The sequence below is a fragment of the Oncorhynchus gorbuscha genome, linkage group LG25 (assembly GCF_021184085.1).
Source record: "Oncorhynchus gorbuscha isolate QuinsamMale2020 ecotype Even-year linkage group LG25, OgorEven_v1.0, whole genome shotgun sequence".
In the NCBI taxonomy this organism is placed as follows: Eukaryota; Metazoa; Chordata; class Actinopteri; order Salmoniformes; family Salmonidae; genus Oncorhynchus; species Oncorhynchus gorbuscha.
This window is the reverse complement of record NC_060197.1, coordinates 13,339,545-13,359,746: the sequence shown is the minus strand read 5'-3', so window position 1 is coordinate 13,359,746 and position 20,202 is coordinate 13,339,545. Positions and strand designations below refer to the sequence as shown.

The 20,202-nt window shown below is 44.6% G+C and overlaps 1 protein-coding gene across 1 annotated transcript in view; it reads right to left on the bottom strand.

The window, feature by feature from the left end:
- LOC124013981 (conserved oligomeric Golgi complex subunit 5-like) overlaps nucleotides 1-20,202 on the bottom strand; it is a 114,864-nt gene that overhangs the window by 31,802 nt on the left and 62,860 nt on the right. Inside the window, exons 8-14 of the mRNA XM_046328598.1 lie at nucleotides 16,382-16,541; nucleotides 16,153-16,265; nucleotides 15,957-16,034; nucleotides 14,137-14,218; nucleotides 12,066-12,270; nucleotides 3,865-4,026; nucleotides 3,609-3,708 (exon numbers count right to left, since the gene is read on the bottom strand). Coding sequence (XP_046184554.1) covers nucleotides 3,609-3,708; nucleotides 3,865-4,026; nucleotides 12,066-12,270; nucleotides 14,137-14,218; nucleotides 15,957-16,034; nucleotides 16,153-16,265; nucleotides 16,382-16,541 — 900 coding nt within the window. The remainder of the gene's footprint in view (nucleotides 1-3,608; nucleotides 3,709-3,864; nucleotides 4,027-12,065; nucleotides 12,271-14,136; nucleotides 14,219-15,956; nucleotides 16,035-16,152; nucleotides 16,266-16,381; nucleotides 16,542-20,202) is intronic.

Genomic DNA, 20,202 nt, shown 5'->3' with positions numbered 1-20,202 from the left:
GAGTGTATATTTAGAGCTTGGGGTGTCTGTGGAGGAGGCTCCAACCTACTAATAAAACTTAGTTAGTCACTGTTAACTTAGAAGCATGTTTTTGTACCCTTCCCATTGATGAGTATTTTTATTTATTTAATCAATTTAGAATAAGGCTGTAACGTAACAAAATGTGGAAAAGGGGAAGGGGTCTGAATACTTTCAGAATTCACTGTAATTAGAGGGTTGTAGGCATAATACAAATAATAATAATATTGAAGTAAAAAAAAAAAGTAACCAATTCAGACCTTTACAATTAAGTTGGCAGACTTCATGAGTAAGGGTGGGTAATGAAGACAAATAAAACAAAGATGATATGATTGCTGTAGGACCAATAGCACTTAATCCATTATCTGAATTCATTATTAGCAATATACTTTAAAAGACCTTAAACCAAAATGTGCCATCCTTTAAGTGCTCTATACTCTTTACCAAAAAACAAAAAGAGGGCATGTGCAAAAAGCCTATACTCTTATATAATAATTCATCACTGCCTGTAGGGAAAGTCCTCCCTGGGAGATACATTCAGTAGCCTATAAGCCGAGGGAGACAGGAATCAACAGGAGGAAAAACAAGCAAAAGCTCAAAAAGTTATTGTGTAGTAGCCCAAACTGGGATAGCTAACCCATATGTGTCGTAGCCCAAACTGGGATAGCTAACCCATATGTGTCGTAGCCCAAACTGGGATAGCTAACCCATATGTGTCGTAGCCCAAACTGGGATAGCTAACCCATATGTGTAGTAGCCCAAACTGGGATAGCTAACCCATATGTGTAGTAGCCCAAACTGGGATAGCTAACCCATATGTGTCATAGCCCAAACTGGGATAGCTAACCCATATGTGTAGTAGCCCAAACTGGGATAGCTAACCCATATGTGTAGTAGCCCAAACTGGGATAGCTAACCCATATGTGTCGTAGCCCAAACTGGGATAGCTAACCCATATGTGTAGTAGCCCAAACTGGGATAGCTAACCCATATGTGTCGTAGCCCAAACTGGGATAGCTAACCCATATGTGTAGTAGCCCAAACTGGGATAGCTAACCCATATGTGTAGTAGCCCAAATTGGGATAGCTAACCCATATGTGTCGTAGCCCAAACTGGGATAGCTAACCCATATGTGTAGTAGCCCAAACTGGGATAGCTAACCCATATGTGTCGTAGCCCAAACTGGGATAGCTAACCCATATGTGTAGTTGTCCAAATAGATTCAATATTTCTTTACCTCCCCTTTTCTCCATCATTTCGTCATATCCAATTACGATCTTGTCTGATCTCTGAAACTCCCCAATGGGCTCGGCACAGGCGAAGGTCGAGTCGCGTGTCCTCCGAAACATGACCCACCAAACCGCGCTCCTTCACACATGCCCGCTTAAACCGGAAGCCAGCCGGACCAATTTGTCAGAGGAAACTGTGTTTAACTGACGACCGAAGTCAGCCTGCAGGTGCCTGGCCCGCCACAAGGGGTCGCTAGAGCGTGATGAGCCAAGTAAAGTCAAGCCAAGTCTTTTGGGGTATGCCTGTGTGTCCGCCAGTAGTTGAAACGGACAGCTCTGGGGCATTCAACATGTCAACCTCTCACAAATACAAGTAGTGATGAAGTCAATTGACATGCATATTATTAATGTTAGCTCTCTGTGTATATCCAAGGGCCAGCCGTGCTGCCCTGTTCGGAGACAACTAGGGCCTGTAGAACCTGCCTTGTTGATAGTGCTATTAAGAAGATAGAGCTGCGCTTTATTATGGACAGACTTTTCCCCATTTTAGCTATGGTTGTATAAATATGTTTTGACCATGGAAGTTTACAATCTAGGGTTACTCCAAGCAGCTCAATTTACACATGATTTATTACAAGATGAAGTGAATTTTAGGTTTTAGTGAATGACTTGTCCCAAATGCAATGTTTTTAGTAAAATAATTAACTTATTCCTTGCCACCCACTCTGAAACTAACTGCAGATCTTAGTTAAGTGTTGCAGTCATTTCAGTCGCTGTAGTACAGTTGCTGACTTGTATAGTGTTGAGTCATCCGCATACATAGACACATCTTAGTTTGAATCTGGATACTGCTTCAAGTTAATTTCTGCAGCATTAGTAAAGATGTGAACAATAAATGTTGATGATTTCATTCCTGTGCAGTTTGTAACTACCCTGGTAGGTTGACTGATAGCCTGATCCAGGTTGCTGGCACTGGTTGCAGTTTGAAGCTTTTTCTTAAATGGTCAGTTTGATGATAGCCAGTCAATATTTAAAATCACCCAGAACTTATACCTCTCTGTTTATATCACATGTATTATTAAGCATTTCGCACATTATCCAGATACTGACTGTAAGCACTTGGTGGTCTATAGCAGCTTCCCTCAAGAATGGGCTTTAGGTGAGGCAGATGAACCTGTAGCCATATTACTTCAACAGTATTTAACATGAGATTCTCTAAAAGCTTTACAGGAATGTGGTTCTGAATATAAACAGGAACACCTCCACCATTGGCATTTCTGTATTTTCTGTAAATGTTATAACCTTGTATTGCTACCTCTATATCATCAAATGTATTATGAGTCAAAACATGAATGTCATCTGTTAACAGCAAATGATTGATTTCAGCAACCTTGCTCCTTAAAAGTGCTTTCTTCGCCATCTTAAATAAGCATGCCCCATCCAAACAATGTAGAACTAACAACAGATATAGCCCTTGGTTCACCCCAGATTTGACTGCCCTTGCTTGACCAGCACAAAAACATCCTGTGTGGTTCTGCATTAGCATCGAATAGCCCCCGCGATATGCAACTTTTCAGGGAAGCCAGGAACCAATATACTCAGTCATAAATTTGCATCCTGTAGCACTGATTCCCAAAAAGTTTTGGGACACTGTAAAGTCCATGGAGACTAAGAGCACCTCCTCCCAGCTGCCCACTGCACTGAATCTAGGAAACACTGTCACCACTGATAAATGGGTGAGAGCCAGGGTGGACAGACGTGTCTCTACACATCTTTTATTTGTTCATGTTCAGGTCAACTCTACATTTTAAAGACTACATTAGTGGGCAGGAGGAACCACTCACAGACACTGTGGCTGTGTCCCTAATGACACCATATTCCCCATATAATAGTACACTACTTTTGACCAGAGCCCTATGGGTCACGAACCCAGCCACTAGCCTCTTCAGTAACCCTCCTCATCTGACTAGCCAAGCAGCCCACTGATGATGACCATTGATTCATAGCAGGGAAATTCTGAATGAACACTGACGACTATGGGCTGAGAGAGACATGCTCGGTCTGACCGGTCTGTACTATTCTACCCCCCTCTATTCTCTTCTCCTCCTCCCCTCTCATCAAATCAAGTCAAATCAAACTTTATTTGTGACATGCGCCGAATACAACAGGTGTAGACTTTACCGGGAAATGCTTATTTGCAAGCCCTTAACCAACAGTGCAGTACAAGAAGAGTTTAGGAAATATAACTAAAGTTTTAAAAATTATAAAAATCTCCCCTCATATCCCCTCCTTGCGCCCACTGACACTTAGCCACAGAACAGGGTTTGACTGATGAACAATTGGATGTTGTGGTGACCTACCAGCTGTTCAGACTTGACACAGAAGAGCTGGACGGTCTTGGCAGCGTTCTTGGCCACTGCCAGAGTCAGACTGGTGTCTACAGACGCCACGTTCAGCTCACTGAGGACACACACATAATAATATAACATGTAGGACAATGGAAAGAACAGGATCAGCAGAAAAAGTGAGATGACCAACAGATGTAAGAAATAATATTTCTGCTTTTTTTCTGAGAATTTTGTCTGAGTAGGGAACAGTGTTTGTGTAGGCGTGTACCTGGTGATGGTCTTGATGATGCTGTCCAGTTCGTCGTGGGAGGGGGGGTTGCGTCCCCCCATGGGGAACACCAGGTTGATGGGGTCAAACAGACGAGACAGAGACTTGGAGAGGTACGCTGCCTCGTAGGGCTGCAGAGAGTCCTTCAAAGCCTTCTCTGGACTACACACAGACACATGTTATTTATCTCATTAATGTGTTTACAAACTATATACAGAGATGGTTCATTATTTTCCTGGTTTTAAACAAAGTTCTACATTTGGGAACATGTCTAGAGGCCAGATTCTCGGTCTATTTACACATCTCACACACACTGATCTAGACCCACAGCGAGCGCACCAGTGGACTGGTCTGTGGCGCTGGAGCGAGATGAAGACATCAGTAGTGACAGGCTCTGGCAGGCCTACCCTCTCTTCCAACTCTCTCTCTCCCTTGCGCGCTCTCGTTTCTCTCACACTGATGAAATGGGGAAGAGGTAGAGAAACCCAAGCTAACAGCAGCCCGTAGGGCCGTCAAGCTTGTACACACACACACACACACACACACACACACACACACACACACACACACACACACACACACACACACACACACACACACACACACACACACACACACACACACACACACACACACACACACACACACACACACACACACACAGCTGTATGCACTTCTCCAGCAGCGCTCCAATCTTTAGTTCATCTGGCCAGTCATTTTATGCACCACAATTCATCAGACAGGGCGCTTATTGATTAATGGTGCTCTCTCGTTAACTGAAATGTAGCTCAATGAGAACAATGACGACAAGTGCCTTTCGCACACGAGCAAATGTGCATTCAATGTTTGTTCTCCATCTCATCACCACTCCTCTGAATGATTTTGCTCCCTCATATACCTCCCTGTGTCAACCAGCCGATTCATCCATCTCTTCCCACCCTGTCACTTCTCTGTCTGGGCTTCTTCACACTACCTCCTTTCATCCTATTCCCTCACTTTATCCATTCTGCAGCTCTCTATCAGCTTGTTAGTGTACCCTCTTTCCATGAACCTCTCTCCCTCCGTCCGTCCATCCAGCCATCCCCTCTCCCTCCCTTCATCCCCCTCTCTGCCCAACCACAGCAACAGACACCTTGAGTAACAGAGGCAATTTGGCCCACAGCAGCGCCCGTAATTACAAGTTTAAACACTGAGACGACACACAACACACAGGCTGACAGCTCTACATCAGAGAGCAAACAGAGAGACGAAGCGAGAAAGAGGGTATGGGGTAGAGCGAGACAGGCAGAGCAAGGAAATGAAAGAGAGGTAGAGAGCGGGACGGAGAGAGGGACCCAAGAGAGAAGAGAGTAATAGAGAGAGGGAGAGAAAGAGATTTAATGGAGTCAGGGAGATAACCTGGGCCTGCTCCCAGTGGCTTTCATGTACCCATGGTTAATCAACACTGACTCAAGTTGATTGAGTGCTAGGGGGATAACCAGCAGGGCCAGGCGCTGTAGCCTGGCACAGGATCTCCTACTGGGAAACAGGGAGCAGCAAGGGCCCCTGGCTGGGCCTGGAGCTTCACACCATTAGGTTAATGTGTGACTCATATCAGGCTCCAGCAGTTACAGACATACGCTATAGTGTACAGGAGCCATTTCCACCTGTCTGGTCGCCTAGCCATTTAAAAACACTCAAGTTGTTGCATCTGTCACAAATATAGTTGCTTATTCCAGACATCTACCGGCAGGATAGGGATATGTCAGGCCTGAAGTTCACCCAGTAGAGAGGGCCTATGTCCTAAATAGCACCCTATTCTACGGCTGTCCCTGACAAAAAAATATATATATTGGTCGACGGGAGTAGTCTGTTCTTTAGAACCAATCGATTGTTCGAAATTTGAACTTGTGTATTTTACCATATATAAAAATCAAATCAAATGTTATTTGTCACATGTGCCGAATACAACAGGTGAAGGTAGACCTTACCATGAAATGCTTACTAACAAAGCCCTTAACCAACCATGCAGTGAAAAAAATATTTATTAAATAAACTAGAGTAAAACATTTTTTTAAAGTAACACAATAGGGCCTCCCAAGTGGTGCAGTGGTCTAAGTCACTACATTGCAGTTGCTAGCTGTGCCACTAGAGATCTTGGTTAGAGTCCAGGCTCTGTCGCAGCCGGCACAATTAGCCCAGCGTCATCCGGGTTAGGGGAGGGTTTGACTGGCAGGGATGTCCTTGTCCCATCGCGCTCTAGCGACTCCTGTGACAGGCCAGACGCATGCATGCTGACACGCTGAGTTGCAGCGATGAGACAAGATTGTAACTACTACCAATTGGATACTACAAAATTGGGGAGAAAAAGGGGTAAAAGTAAATAAATATTTTACCACTTTTTTCTCCACAATTTCGTAGTATCCAATTGGTAGTAGTTACAATCTTGTCTCATCGCTGCAACTCCCGTACGGACTCGGGAGAGGCAAAGGATGAGAGCCATGCGTCCTCAGAAATATATATATATATATATAAAGTAACACAATAAAATATTGAGGCTATATACAGGGGGCACCGGTACCGACTCAATGTGCAGGGGTGCAGGTTAGTTAAGGTAATTTGTACATGTAGGTAGGGGTAATGTTACTATGCATGGACAATAAACAACGAGTAGCAGCAGTGTAAGAACAAAGGAGCCAAATAGTCCGGGTGGCCATTTGATTAATTGTTCAGCAGTCTTATGGCTTAGGGGTAGAAGCTGTTGAGGAGCTTTTTGGACTTGACTTGGTGCTCCAGTACCACTTGTCGTGCGGTAGCAGAGAGAACAGTCTATGACTTGGGTGACTGGAGTCTTTGACAATTTCTTTGGCCTCACTCTGACACCACCAAGTATATAGGTCCTGGATGGCAGGAAGCTTGGCCCCAGGTATGCACTACCCTCTGTAACGCCTTATGGTCGGATGCCGAGCAGTTGGTGATGCAACTAGACGGTGATGCAACCGGTCCGGATGCTCTCGATGGTGCAGCTGTAGAACTTTTTGAAGATCCCCTGAGGGTCCCCTGTGTTGAGGATCAGCGTGGCAGTTGTGTTGTTGCCTACCCATCAGGAAGTCAAGGATCCAGTTGCAGAGGGAGGTGTTTGGTCCTAGGGTTCTTAGCTTAGCGATGAGCTTTGTGGGCACTATGGTGTTGAACACTGAGCTGTAGTCAATTAACAGCATTTTCACGTACAGTACCGGTCAAAAGTTTGGACACCTACTCATTCAAGGGTTTTTGTTTATTTTGACTATTTTCTTCATTGTAGAATAATAGTGAAGACATCAAAACCCCAAAATATATTTTAGATTCTTCAAAGTAGCCATCCTTTGCCTTGATGACAGCTTTGGACACTCATGGCATTCTCTCAATCAGCTTCACCTGGAATGCTTTTCCAACGGTCTTGAAGTTCCCATATATGCTGAGCACAGCTTTGTCTTCAGTCTGCGGTCCAACTCATCCCAAACCATTTCAATTCGGTTGAGGTCGGGTGATTGTGGAGGCCAGGTCATCTGATGCGACACTCCATCACTCTCCTTCTTGGTCAAATAGCCCTTACACAGCCTGGAGGTGTGTTGGGTCATTGTCCTGTTGGAAGAAAAAAATTATAGTCCCACTAAGTGCAAACTAGATGGGATGGCGTATTGCTGCAGAATGCATTGGTTAAGTGTGCCTTGAATTCTAAATAAATCACAGACAGGGTCACCAGCAAAGCACCCCCACACCTCCTCCTCCATGCTTCATGGTGGGAACCACACATGTGGAGATCATCCGTTCACCTTCTCTACATCTCACAAAGAAACGGCGGTTGGAACCCAAAGTCTTAAATTTGGACTCGGACCAAAGGACAGATTTTAGCCGGTCTAATGTCCATTGCTGTGTTTCTTGGCCCAAGCAAGTCCTTTCCTTTTATTGCTGTCCTTTAGTAGTGGTTTCTTTGCAGCAATACGACCATGATGGCCTGATTCACACAGTCTTCTCGGAGCAGTTGATGTTGAGATGTGTCTGTTACTTGAACTCTGTGAAGCATTAATTTGGGCTGCAATCTGAGGCTGCTGCAGAGGATAAATTCACTAGTGAATTTATCCTCTGCAGCAGAGGTAACTCTGGGTCTTCCTTTCCTGTGGCGGTCCTCATGAGAGCCAGTTTCATCATAGAGCTTAATGGTTTTTACAACTGCACAAACGTTCAAAGATCTTGAAATCTTCCAGATTGACTGACCATGTCTTAAAGTGATGATGAACCGTTGTTTCTCTTTGCTTATTTGAGCTGTTCTTTCCATAATATGGACTTGGTATTTTACCAAATAGGGCTATCTTCTGCATAGCACACCTACCTTGTCACAACACAATTGATTGGCTCAAATGCATTAAGGAAAGAAATCCCACGAACAAACTTTTAACAAGGCACACCTGTTAATTGAAATCCACTCCAGATGACTACCTCATGAAGCTGGTTGACAGAATGCCAAGAGTGTGCAAAGCTGTCATCAAGGCAAAGGAGAAGAATCTAAAATCTCAAATCTATTTGGATTTGTTTAACACTTTTTTGGTTACTACATGACTCCTTATGTGTTATTTCATAGTTTTGATGTCTTCACTATTATTGTATAATGTAGAAAATAGTAAATATAAAGAAAAACACTGGAATGAGTAGGTGTGTCCAAACTCTTGACCGGTACTGTAGGTGTAATATAGACACCCTATGTTTGAATAAAACCAACTATACTGTATGTAGGATACTTTGCCTGATGCTTTAGGCACTGAAATTAAAAACCAACACACATAAATGACTAAAGAGGGAACAAGAGATCAATATAGCCTAACCAGAAGAAAAAAACCCGTTCCCAACCCGACCCTCTTCCTCCCTCTGGCCTTCTCAGATTCTGCCATTATGCTCCTGAAGTTGCTGATAATAGGCTACACCAGCGGTCGGAAAGTTATCATACCATTTCTACTGATCTGTGTGCCAGTTCTGATTTTCAAATGCACATATTTGTGGAACAGTTACATTTAATTCATAATAAAGTCTTCACATCTCAAAATCAATGTCATGTGGTTAATCAAAATTATATCTAAATGAAAATTAGACAAATTCAACTTCTATTGCCATTATCTGAAAATAACCTACATAAAGCCAACAAATAAAAACACTAGGCCGCAGGTAGAAAATATCATGATAAAAATAAATATCCTATAAACCACATTTGCTATTGCATGGCCTGTCTGCAAGGAACTTGAAACATGGTATCAAAGGTCCAGCCTGAAGCTCACACTAGCAATCTCGTAACATTGTATAAAATTCAGTTGAAGTCGGAAGTTTACATACACCTTTTCCAAACACATTTAAACTCAGTTTTTCACAATTCCTGACATTTAATTCTAGTAAAAACTCCCTTTCTTAGGTCAGTTAGGATCACCACTTTCTTTTGAGAATGTGAAATGTCAGAATAATAGTAGAGAGAATGATTTATTTCAGCTTTTATTTCTTTCATCACATTCCCAGTGGGTCCGAAGTTTACATACACTCAATTAGTATTTGGTAGCATTGCCTTTAAAATGGTTGAACTTGGGTCAAATGTTCCGGGTAGCCTTCCACAAGCTTCCCACAATAAGTTGGGTGAATTTTGGCCCATTCCTCCTGACAGAGCTGGTGTAACTGAGTCAGATTTGTAGGCCTCCTTGCTCGCACACACTTTTTCAGTTCTGCCCACAAATTGTCTATGGGATTGAGGTCAGGGCTTTGTGCCACTACAATACCTTGACTTTGTTGTCCTTAAGCCATTTTGCCACAACTTTGGAAGTATTCTTGGGGTCATTGTCCATTTGGAAGACCAATTTGCAATCAAGCTTTAACTTCCTGACTGATGTCTTGAGATGTTGCTACTATATATCCACATATATCCACTATATAGCCACATAATTCTCTTTCCTCATGATACCATCTATTTTGTTGTTCTCGATTGAGTTGCACCAGTTCCTCTAGGAGACAAATGTACTTTTGTACCCCTGCGTGGTGCCATGGTGTTTATACTAGCGTAATATTGTTTGTACAGATAAACGTGGTACCTTCAGGCATTTGGAAATTGATCCTAAGGATGAACCAGACTTGTGGAGGTCTACATTTTTTTTTCTGAGGTCTTGGCTGATTTCTTTTGATTTTCCCATGATGCCAAGCAAAGAGGCACTGAGTTTGTAGGTAGGCCTTGAAATACATCCACAGGTACACCTCCAATTGACTAAAATTGCGTCAACTAGCCTATCAGAAGCTTCTAAAGCCATGACATAATTTCCTGGAATTTCCAGAGCTGTTTAAACAGTCAACTTAGTGTATGTAAACTTCTGACCTACTGTAATTGTGATACAGTGAATTATAAGTGAAATAATCTGTCTGTAAACAATTGTTGGAAAAATGACTTGTGTCATGCACAAAGCAGATGTCCTAACCGACTTGCCAGAACTATAGTTTGTTAACAAGAAATTTGTGGAGTGGTTGAAAAACGAGTTTTAATGATTCCAACCTAAGTGTATGTAAACTTCCGACTTCAACTGTATGTGAGCTCTGGACAGACAGACAGGGCTGTAGGATATTTGCGCAAGGGATAAGAAGTAATCAGGTAGGTATTCTTTTTACACATTTCCACCGGATCAGAGCATGAGATTTTTACCACTTTCATGCTGAGTGGTTATCGAAAGAGAGAGAGAGAGATGGAAAGATTCTTCAAATAGGCTACATTGAGGAACTATTGTCATTCACAACGGATGTAAAAACAGACTTCGTTTACTTGCTTTTTGAGACGAAGAAAAAAACGACTTTCAGATGTACTATTTCCAATTGTCTTAACTCATCATCACTCTGGAGATGATGAGTTAAGACAATTGGAAATAGTACATTTGCTCGCAGGCCCTAATTTTCCCTCACAAAGTGTAGCCTAGATTGTGCACTCCTAAAAAGACAACGGTAAGACTAATATTAATAATATATTGAATCTATTAACAGAAATGACCGTAACAAAACAAACATTGTAGATTAGAAATTATAGGAATGAACTGTAAATGTACTACTGGTGTGCCACCCCGCAGCCCTCTACAATGGATTAGTCCAATCAGACAGGTGTGAATCATACCAGTGTCTCATGTGCCATAACAGTTTTTGTATATATTTGTCAATGCTCAACAACAAAAAATGTAATATATCGGGCGACCAACAGCCTATCGACCAAACAATCGACTAAATGGGATCAGCCCTACCCTATTCCCTATTTAGTGCACTACTTTTGACCAGGGCAATGGGAGGGTGAGTCTGGTCCAGCAGGATTCTATAAAACTCTGATGTTGACGTTTCTTTATCGAATCGTTTTCTTCAACTGTCCTTCGATCGTTCTCTGTTCTCTCCACTACAAAGACCTGTCTCTCCTCAGAGAGGTGCCCGTCAGCTTGCTCCCGTCAGATAGCTCCTGCCCTCCGTGACTTCATTCAACTATTCTTATACACTCACACTGGAGGCCTTTGGAAAAGCTTTATCTCTCCCCCTTCTTTCACTCTTTCTGGCACTCTGCCCACACACATACACACTTTATCTCTAACTCGCCCCCTCCTCCCCCATCACTGAGCACTCTAAAATATAGTAGGTTTAATGGACATTTACTTTCTGCTCCATCCATGCATACCAATCAGTGTGCTGGCTGTGACCGGTTCTGTGGTTTGTTTTAATTGCTAGTGGTCTCTCATATTTAAACTCTCCTACAGCTTTAGTACTCTGTATAAAGAGATAGAGACTTACATTCTGAGATTCACCACGTATCACGGAATGTGTGTGTGAGAGAGAATCTTCATACTGAAATTATTTCTGTCAATCACAGCAAGCTGGGTCAAATCCCACACTGGTTAGTCAAGGTAAGGCTGTGTGTGTGTGTGTGTGTGTGTGTGTGTGTGTGTGTGTGTGTGTGTGTGTGTGTGTGTGTGTGTGTGTGTGTGTGTGTGTGTGTGTGTGTGTGTGTGTGTGTGTGTGTGTGTGTGTGTGTGTGTGTGTGTGTGTGTGTGTGTGTGTGTGTGTGTGTGTGTGTGTGTGTGTGTGTGAGAGACTCATCCCGAACCGGTCGATCATTGAGTAGGATGTGAAGAGGCAGACTGCATACTGTAACAAAGCCGAGAGTGTGTGTGTGTATTTGTTCACTTCAGACTCACTCGTAGTCGTGTTTGGTTTGTGTGAAAAGGTCCTGGTTGTCCATCTCTGTGGTGGGCAGGTCCATGGCGGTGTCCAGCCCTGCGCTGCTCGATATCACCCCCTGGATGCTGGAGCTGTACTGCTGCAGCCGACGCCACAGGTCGTTATAGAGACGGAGAAGCTTAGGGTACTCTCCCTCTAATGCCTGCTTGAGGAAGGATGAGGCTGCAGTGGGAGAGAGAGAATGAGAGAGAGAGAGAGAGAGAGAGAGAGAGAGAGAGAGAGAGAGAGAGAGAGAGAGAGAGAGAGAGAGAGAGAGAGAGAGAACGGGGTAGGGGTGAGGAGGAGGTCACAAAAAGAGAAGGATGAGAAGGAGGACGAGCAGAAGAGTGGAGCCGTAAAATGTCACCTTCTGTGTTTTAATGACTGCAAAGGTAAACATCTGCTTTGATGCACACTAACAGTCTTTCTGCTCCCGTGAACTAGAAACATCACATTATCCCTGATTACCAGACTCGAACATGGATGAAGGGATGAGACTGAAACAGAAAGACTATCCTGATAAAAATAAAGCAAAATAAAATCAATGGTGACATTTTCCCGCTCATTATTATGTTAATTACCTGACTTTACGAGTGATTTGTTGCTCGTTAAGGGATGATATGCAGATTGTTTTAATGTAGGTTGATTTGGTGAATGCATAATATAGTGTTTTATAATGATTCATACAGGTTTGAACTGAAGTACTTTCAGGCTCTTGTATATTTCCATATGCTAATTGAACCAAAAGGTTATTTCACCATAAGAGAAAGAATAAGAGAACTAAATGGAAAAAAATATTTGGAGGAGTGCGGGGCACTGGGACAGAGACAGATGGATAGAGAGAGAAAGAGAGAGCCAGCGAGACAAAGACAGAGAGAGAGCGAGGAAGGAGAGATATACTGGGCCTGTGTGGATTAACTCCGTATTGACCAGTGAGAGTGAATGACGAGCATCATTAACAGGTGATAACACTGTACTGTGTTAGAGCAGGGATCAATAGACACGGATTCGTCCAAGGCAGGCTGCTGTGGGCTTCACGACATGGCAAAGACACACGTAATGATTAGGGTGATGGTGACTGGATCATAGCTCTACTTCGCTCTTTCTTTACCCTGCCAAGAGAACACTTTGTATAGGTTGTGTTGCGGACACTTTCCCTTCGTATCCTTTTCACGTCATCCGCTATCAGTCAATGTTCTCGAGTCTCTCTCACCACCAGGGCACTAGATACAGAACTCGGCAGGAGAAACGGCAACGGCGTCTATAAGAGTTTTTAGAAACAGCTCCATACGCAGTCAACAGATCCTGTAGGTAGGCAGCCCACAGACCGTTGTGGGCTGCCAACAGCACCACAGGAAGCAAACGCGCCGCTCTTTTACTCTCATCTAAATCTACTGACATTTATCCCTTCTGGTGAAATGGCACACTTACTGTATGATAAGGAGGGGGCGGAAACTTTTCTCCGCGGTGTGTGTGGATGCATGCTGTTGGGTTGTCTCTCCACCTTTTATAGGGCCTGTCCCATGGCGGGGTATAAATTAAAGAAGGGGTGTGCGAATGTGTCTGTATGTGTTTATAGACCCTGTCCTGTCTGAAAAGGGGTTATATATCACCAGAGAGGTGTAATCATACCCCGCAGTGGTTGGGATGGGACATGGAGGGGCGTTTAGGGTTTTAGGCGAAGGGAAGAGTGATGGCCCACTGTTTGTGCTGTACCGCTGACACACACACACAGGTACAGCATTATTTGCAGGTGGCATAATGCTATGGCTAAAAGAGAGAAAATGAAGAGAAACGTAAGAGGGGGAGAGAGAGAGAGAGAGAGAGAGAGAGAGAGAGAGAGAGAGAGAGCGAGAGAGAGAGAGAGAGAGAGAGAGAGAGAGAGAGAGAGAGAGAGAGAGAGAGAGAGAGAGAGAGAGAGAGAGAGAGAGAGAGAGAGCGCGAGAGCGAGAGCGCGCGAGACGCAGAGAGAGAGTAAGCACACACACACACTGCTACTAGGGTGCATCAACGTTACTCTGTGAAACAGACATTGCTCTGTAGCCTCACCAGCCGTAGCTCTCTGGAACTCCACCGAGAGAGTGTGTGTGACATCACTCCAAAACGTGTAGAGGATATCAGGCTGGCCATCCTGCCGAGAGAAGAAAGAAACAACTGAACAGAGAGTCACACAAGGAGACACACAAACACTAATATAATCACTGCTAATCAGTGGAGAAGGACACACAGGCATGCACACATAGATGCTATTAGCAGATTAGTGTGTCTTCGACGGGTGAATTTCAATTATTGAATGGCCGTGTCAGGGGAGGGAAAACTTTTTGGCTCGAGGGCCACATCGTGATTTTGAAATTCAACGGAGGGCCGCATTTTTTGGGGGACATTTTTTTGTTTGTTAAAATCAATTTGCGGGGGCCTCCTGAGTGGCGTAGCGGTCTAAGGTACTGCGTCGCAGTGCTTGAAGCATCACTACAGACCCAGGTTTGTTCCCAGGCTGTGTCACAGTTGGCCGTGACTGGGAGACCCATGAGGCTGCGCACAATTAGCCCAGCATCGTCTGGGTTAGGAGAGGGTTTGGCAGGCCGAGATTTCCTTGTTCCATTGCGCTCTAGCGACTGCTGTGGCGGGCCGGGGGCATGCACACTGACACGGTCGCCAGGTGTACGGTGTTTCCTCCGACACATTGGTGTGGCTGGGTTCCGGTGAGCATTGTGTCAAGAAGCAGTGTGGGGCCTGGCTGGGTCGTGTTTCGGAGGATGCACGGCTCTCGACCTTCGCCTCTTCCTGAGTCCGTACGGGAGTTGAAGTGATGGAACAAGACTGTAACTACCAATTGGGTATCACAAAATTGGGGAGAGAAGAAAAAGAAAAGTGTAAAAATGTTTGGGTTTAAAAGTAAATGATTATTCGTATTTAAAAACAAAAAGGCCATACTTTGCCCCCCGCCCCCCCCCCCCCTTGTTTTACACTGTCCTGTTGCCCAACACAAACAGAATGGAGACACACAGTCCATCAATGTTACCCTGCTAATGTTCAACACAAAACAGACCAGACCATGTGTATGTCCTACTTCTAAACATACGCACACAGGCATGCGCACACACACTAGATCTTAATTGCTGCAAGCTGCTAATAGGTCGACTGCAGTCCTGAATATAAAAGGACAATTATAGGACTGTGGACCTTTATAGAGGATAAAGAGAGATGGAGAGAGCATGACAACGGCGGGAACGAGAGGGTGGGGGAATAGAAGCAGAGCGAGGGAGGAAGGAAGAGAAAGAGAGGAGCGGGAACAAATTAAGAGGTCTATGCTCCTGTAAGAAAGAACATCGGCACAGCTGAATCTCTTTCAGCTTGTATTAGATAACTCAAGTCCCTTCAAGCTGTTCTGCTTAACAAGCCCAGCATTCTGCTGATGCAAGCAAGAGTCAATAAAGCCTGGGTAGGTCTGGTTTTGGACAGGCCCAAGTAACGGACCGATCAGGATGGAGAGAGGGGAATGGGAGAGGGAGAGAGGAGAGGAAAGAGGTAGGCAGGGGAAGGCAAAAGAGAAGAGAATGATATGCCAAGAGTTTTTTAAAATTTATTTTATTTATTTAACGAGGCAAGTCAGTTAAGAACATTTTCTTATTTTCAAATGACGGCCTAGGAACAGTGAGTTAACTGCCTTGTTCAGTGGCAGAATGACAGATTTTTACCTTGTCAGCTCGGGGATTCGATCTTGCAACCTTTCAGTTACAAGTCCAACGCTCTAACCACTAGGCGACCTGCCGCCCCGGTAGTAGAGGAATAGATGTTGTGGAAGGGTGTGCTGATGACAGTTCAGGGGCAAGAATACACAGGCCTTTTATGAGGACATGGCGTCTCACCTTAATGATCTCACTGATGAAGCAGACGTGAGTGACAGGGTCTCTCTTCTTCGTCAGGACCTTCTGGAGGTGTTGCACCTAAACACAGAGAGGTTACATGTTAACTCCGTACTCCCTGACTAGGTACATTACTCTACTTCAGCAGGTAAAAATGTGCACATTTACTTTTAAAATATCTGCAAAGGTAAAGGCATACCTGTCCGCAAGCTGCACAGATCTGGTCCATGAGTTTCTCTAGGTTGGTCCAGAGAGCAGCTCGGAACGCTGCAGTGTTACCTGGGGTTGGCATCACCGCTCTCCCTGGCGCACCTGACACACACACACACACACAAAATGAAATGACACGGGTGAAAAAGGTACACAGGACAAAAGTACCAAAACTGAAACAATATTTTCCTCACCCCCTAAGTCTTACCCCCGCCTACCTCTGTTGCCAGTGGGCTGGGTGAGTCCCTTGATGTCCAGGGCGGTGGTGACGTTGTCCTGTATGGTGGTCCGGTAGCCCTCCACCACCCCACTGATGGTCTCCCTCAGACTGCCCAGGTTATAGAACACCTGGAGGGCCGTGCCCACCTGAGTCGGGTTCTACATGGGGACACAGAGGAGAGGAAACAGTTGGTGTGTGCGTGTGTGTCAGGTTCAGTCATTCAACTCCAACCCTATCTAGTCTGAGACAGTCAGTCTTGGAGCACAGTGGAGTCCAATCAACCAACTAAATACACAGACATACTTCTACTGACTGGACAGACACACAGAATGGAGTGTACCTCACACTCTGGATTTAATATATATATATTTTTTTACTAGGCAAGTCAGTTAAGAACAAATTCTTATTTTCAATGACGGCCTAGGAACAGTGGGTTAACTGCCTGTTCAGGGGCAGAACGACAGATTTGTACCTTGTCAGCTCGGGGATTTGAACTTGCAACCTTCCGGTTACTAGTCCAACGCTCTAACCACTTGGCTACCCTGCCGCCCCAGGGTAGAGAAACACACGTACCGACTGGCACACACACACACACACACAAGTTCAGACGATTGACATCACTATACGCAAGGGAGGGGGTGGTCTAAAAAAATGGGTCATATTCAACAATTCTCCTCAGCTAATGGGAAAAGATCAGGATACGCAAGTACTCTGACATTTCTTGGTGTGAGTGTGTGTGCGTGCATGGTTGTGTGTGAGTAATTACTAGTAGGGTCTGATAGCAGCTCTTATTAAGGAACAAGCACTCAGGACTAATAGGAGCTTTGTTCACCATCATCCAGAAACCTCTCACACCCTCCCCATCTCTCCTCCTCTCTCCTCGCTGTTGCACACATGAAACAGAGATTGAGGTCAGACCCCAGTCTTCTAGCTCCCTCCCTCTCCATCTCATTTCTCTGGCCTAACGAGTTCTTGGAAACACAGTTTCAACTCTCTCCATTCCTAACTCAGGGCCATTTAGGAAACTGCCCCTAAAGTCAGCTCCAGCTGGGTCATAATCAGGAAGCCAGCGCCAGAGCTCACGGCCCAGTGAGGTGTCAGCTGGTGGATGTGATAATGTCAAGACCCTGTCATGGAGCCTCGACCCCAGCCGTCTGGAAGGCGTGACACTATATGTCTCATGTCTGCAGTCCATGGATTGGTCAATAGGGTGACACAGGTGTTGAGTAAACCATGCTGTTATCATGTCCAAAGCCATGACGCAGTATTTCTAATGCCAAAGAGTTTGCTGTGGATAAAAAGGATGCGTCCGTGCATGACACACACAGAAATACACTAACTGACGAGGGGCGATATTTGATCAGTTCTTTGCGAGCGTGAGCTCTGCAGCGTCCATCCGGGTCAGGTGGGTAGGTGTGTGTGTGTGTGTGTGTGTGTGTGTGTGTGTGTGTGTGTGTGTGTGTGTGTGTGTGTGTGTGTGTGTGTGTGTGTGTGTGTGTGTGTGTGTGTGTGTGTGTGTGTGTGTGTGTGTGTGTGTGTGTGTGTGTGTGTGTGTGTGTGTGTGTGTGTGTCATGCTGAAACAGGAAAGGGCCTTCTCAAAACTATTGGAAGTTGGAAGCGCAGAAACGTCTACAATGTCATTGTGTGCTGTTGCGTTAAGATTTCCATTCACTGGAACTAACGGGACTAGCCCAAACCATGAAAAACAGCCCCAGAGCATTATTCCTCCTCCACCAACCTTCACAGTTTGCACTATGCAGAGGCAGGTAGCCTTTTCTTGGCATCCACCAAAGCCAGAAACGTCCATCGGACTGCCAAAAGGTGAAGCTTGATTCATCACTCCAGAGAACGAGTTTTCACTGCTACAGAGTCCAACGGCGGCGAGCTTTACACCACTCCAGCCAACGCTTGGCGCTGCGCATGGTAATCTTAGGCTTGTGTGCTCGGCCATGGAAACGCTTGGCTGCTTGGCCATGGAAACCCATTTAACGAAGCTCCCGACAAACAGTTATTGTGCTGAAGTTGCTTCCAGAGACAGTTTGGAACCCAGTAGTGAGTGTTGCAACCAAGGACAGACCATTTTTAGCACGTCAGCACTCGGCAGTGCTGTTCTGTGAGCTTGTGTAGCCTGCCACTGAGCGGCTGAGCCGTTGTTGCTCCTAGATGTTTCCACTTCACATTAACAGCAGCTCTGTCCGCAAATGGGTGTGGCTGAAATAAGCCAAATTCACAAATTAGAAGGCATGCCGACATACTTTTGGCCATGATGGATACACACACACATTTATATATATATCAGTGCTGTGAAAAAGTATTTGCCCCCTTCCTGATTTCATATTTTTTTGCACATTTGTCACACCTAAATGTTTCAAATCATCAAACAAATTTAAATATTACACAAAGATAACCAAAGTAAAGACAAAATGCAGTTTTTAAGTGATGATAAGGTAAAAAAGCTATCCAAACCTTCATGGCCCTATGTGAAAAGGTAATTGCCCCCTAAACCTAATAACTGGTTGTGCCACCCTCAGCAGCAACAACTGCAATCAAGCGTTTGCGATAACTGGCAATGAGTCTTTCACATCGCTGTGGAGGAATTTTGGCCCACTCTTCTTTGCAGAATTGTTTTAATTCAGCCACATTGGAGGGTTTTTGAGGATGAACCGCCTTTTAAGGTCACGCCACAGATTCAAGTCCAGACTTTGACTAGGCCACTCCAAAACCTTCATTTTTTTTAAAGCCATTCAGAGGTGGACTTGCTGGTGGGTTTTTTGTCCTGCTGCAGAACCCAAGGGCACTTCAGCTTGAGGTTATGAACTGGTGGCCGGAAATTCTCCTTCAGGATTTTTTGGTAGAGAGCAGAATGGTTCATGGTTCCATCACAGCAAGTGGTCCAGGTCCTGAAGCTGCAAAGCAGCCCCAGACCATCACACTACCACCACCATATTTGACTGTTGGTATGATGTTCTTTTTCTGAAATGCTGTGTTACTTTTACGCCAGATGTAACGGGACGCACACCTTCCAAAAAGTTCAACTTTTGTCTCGTCAGTCCACAGAATATTTTCCCAAAAGTCTTGGGGATTATCAAGATGTTTTGCAAAAGTGAGACGAGCCTTTAAGTTATTTTGGGTCAGCAGTGGTTTTCGCATTGGAACTCTGCCATGGATGCCATTTTTCCCAGTCTCTTACTTATGATTGGGTCATGAACACTGACCTTAACTGAGGCAAGTGAGGCCTGCAGTTCTTTAGATGTTGTTGTGGGTTCTTTTGTGACCTCTTGGATGAGTCGTTGCTGCGCTCTTGGGGTAATATTGGTAGGCCGGCCACTCCTGGGAAGGTTCACCACTGTTCCAAATTTTCTCCATTTGTGGATATAGGCTCTCACCATGGTTCGCTGGAGTCCCAAAGCTTAAGAAATGGCTTTGTCACCCTTTCCAGACTGATAGATGTCAATTACTTTGATACTCATCTATTCCTGAATTTCTTTGGATCACGGCATGATGTCTTGCTTTTTGAGATCTTTTGGCCTACTTCACTTTGTCAGACAGGTTCTATTTAAGTGATTTCTTGATTCAACAGATCTGGCAGGAATCAGGCCTGGTGGTGGCTAGTGAAATTGAACTCAGCTTTCCCCAAAAAATGTGATTAACCACAGTAAATTCATGATTTAACAAGGCGGGGCAATTACTTTGTCACATAGGGCCATGACGGTTCGGATAGCTTTTATCCCTTAATAAATCAAATTATCACTTAAAAGAGACACCTGAAACCCCACCTCTTTAAGGAATACCTAGGATAGGATAAAGTAATCCTTCTC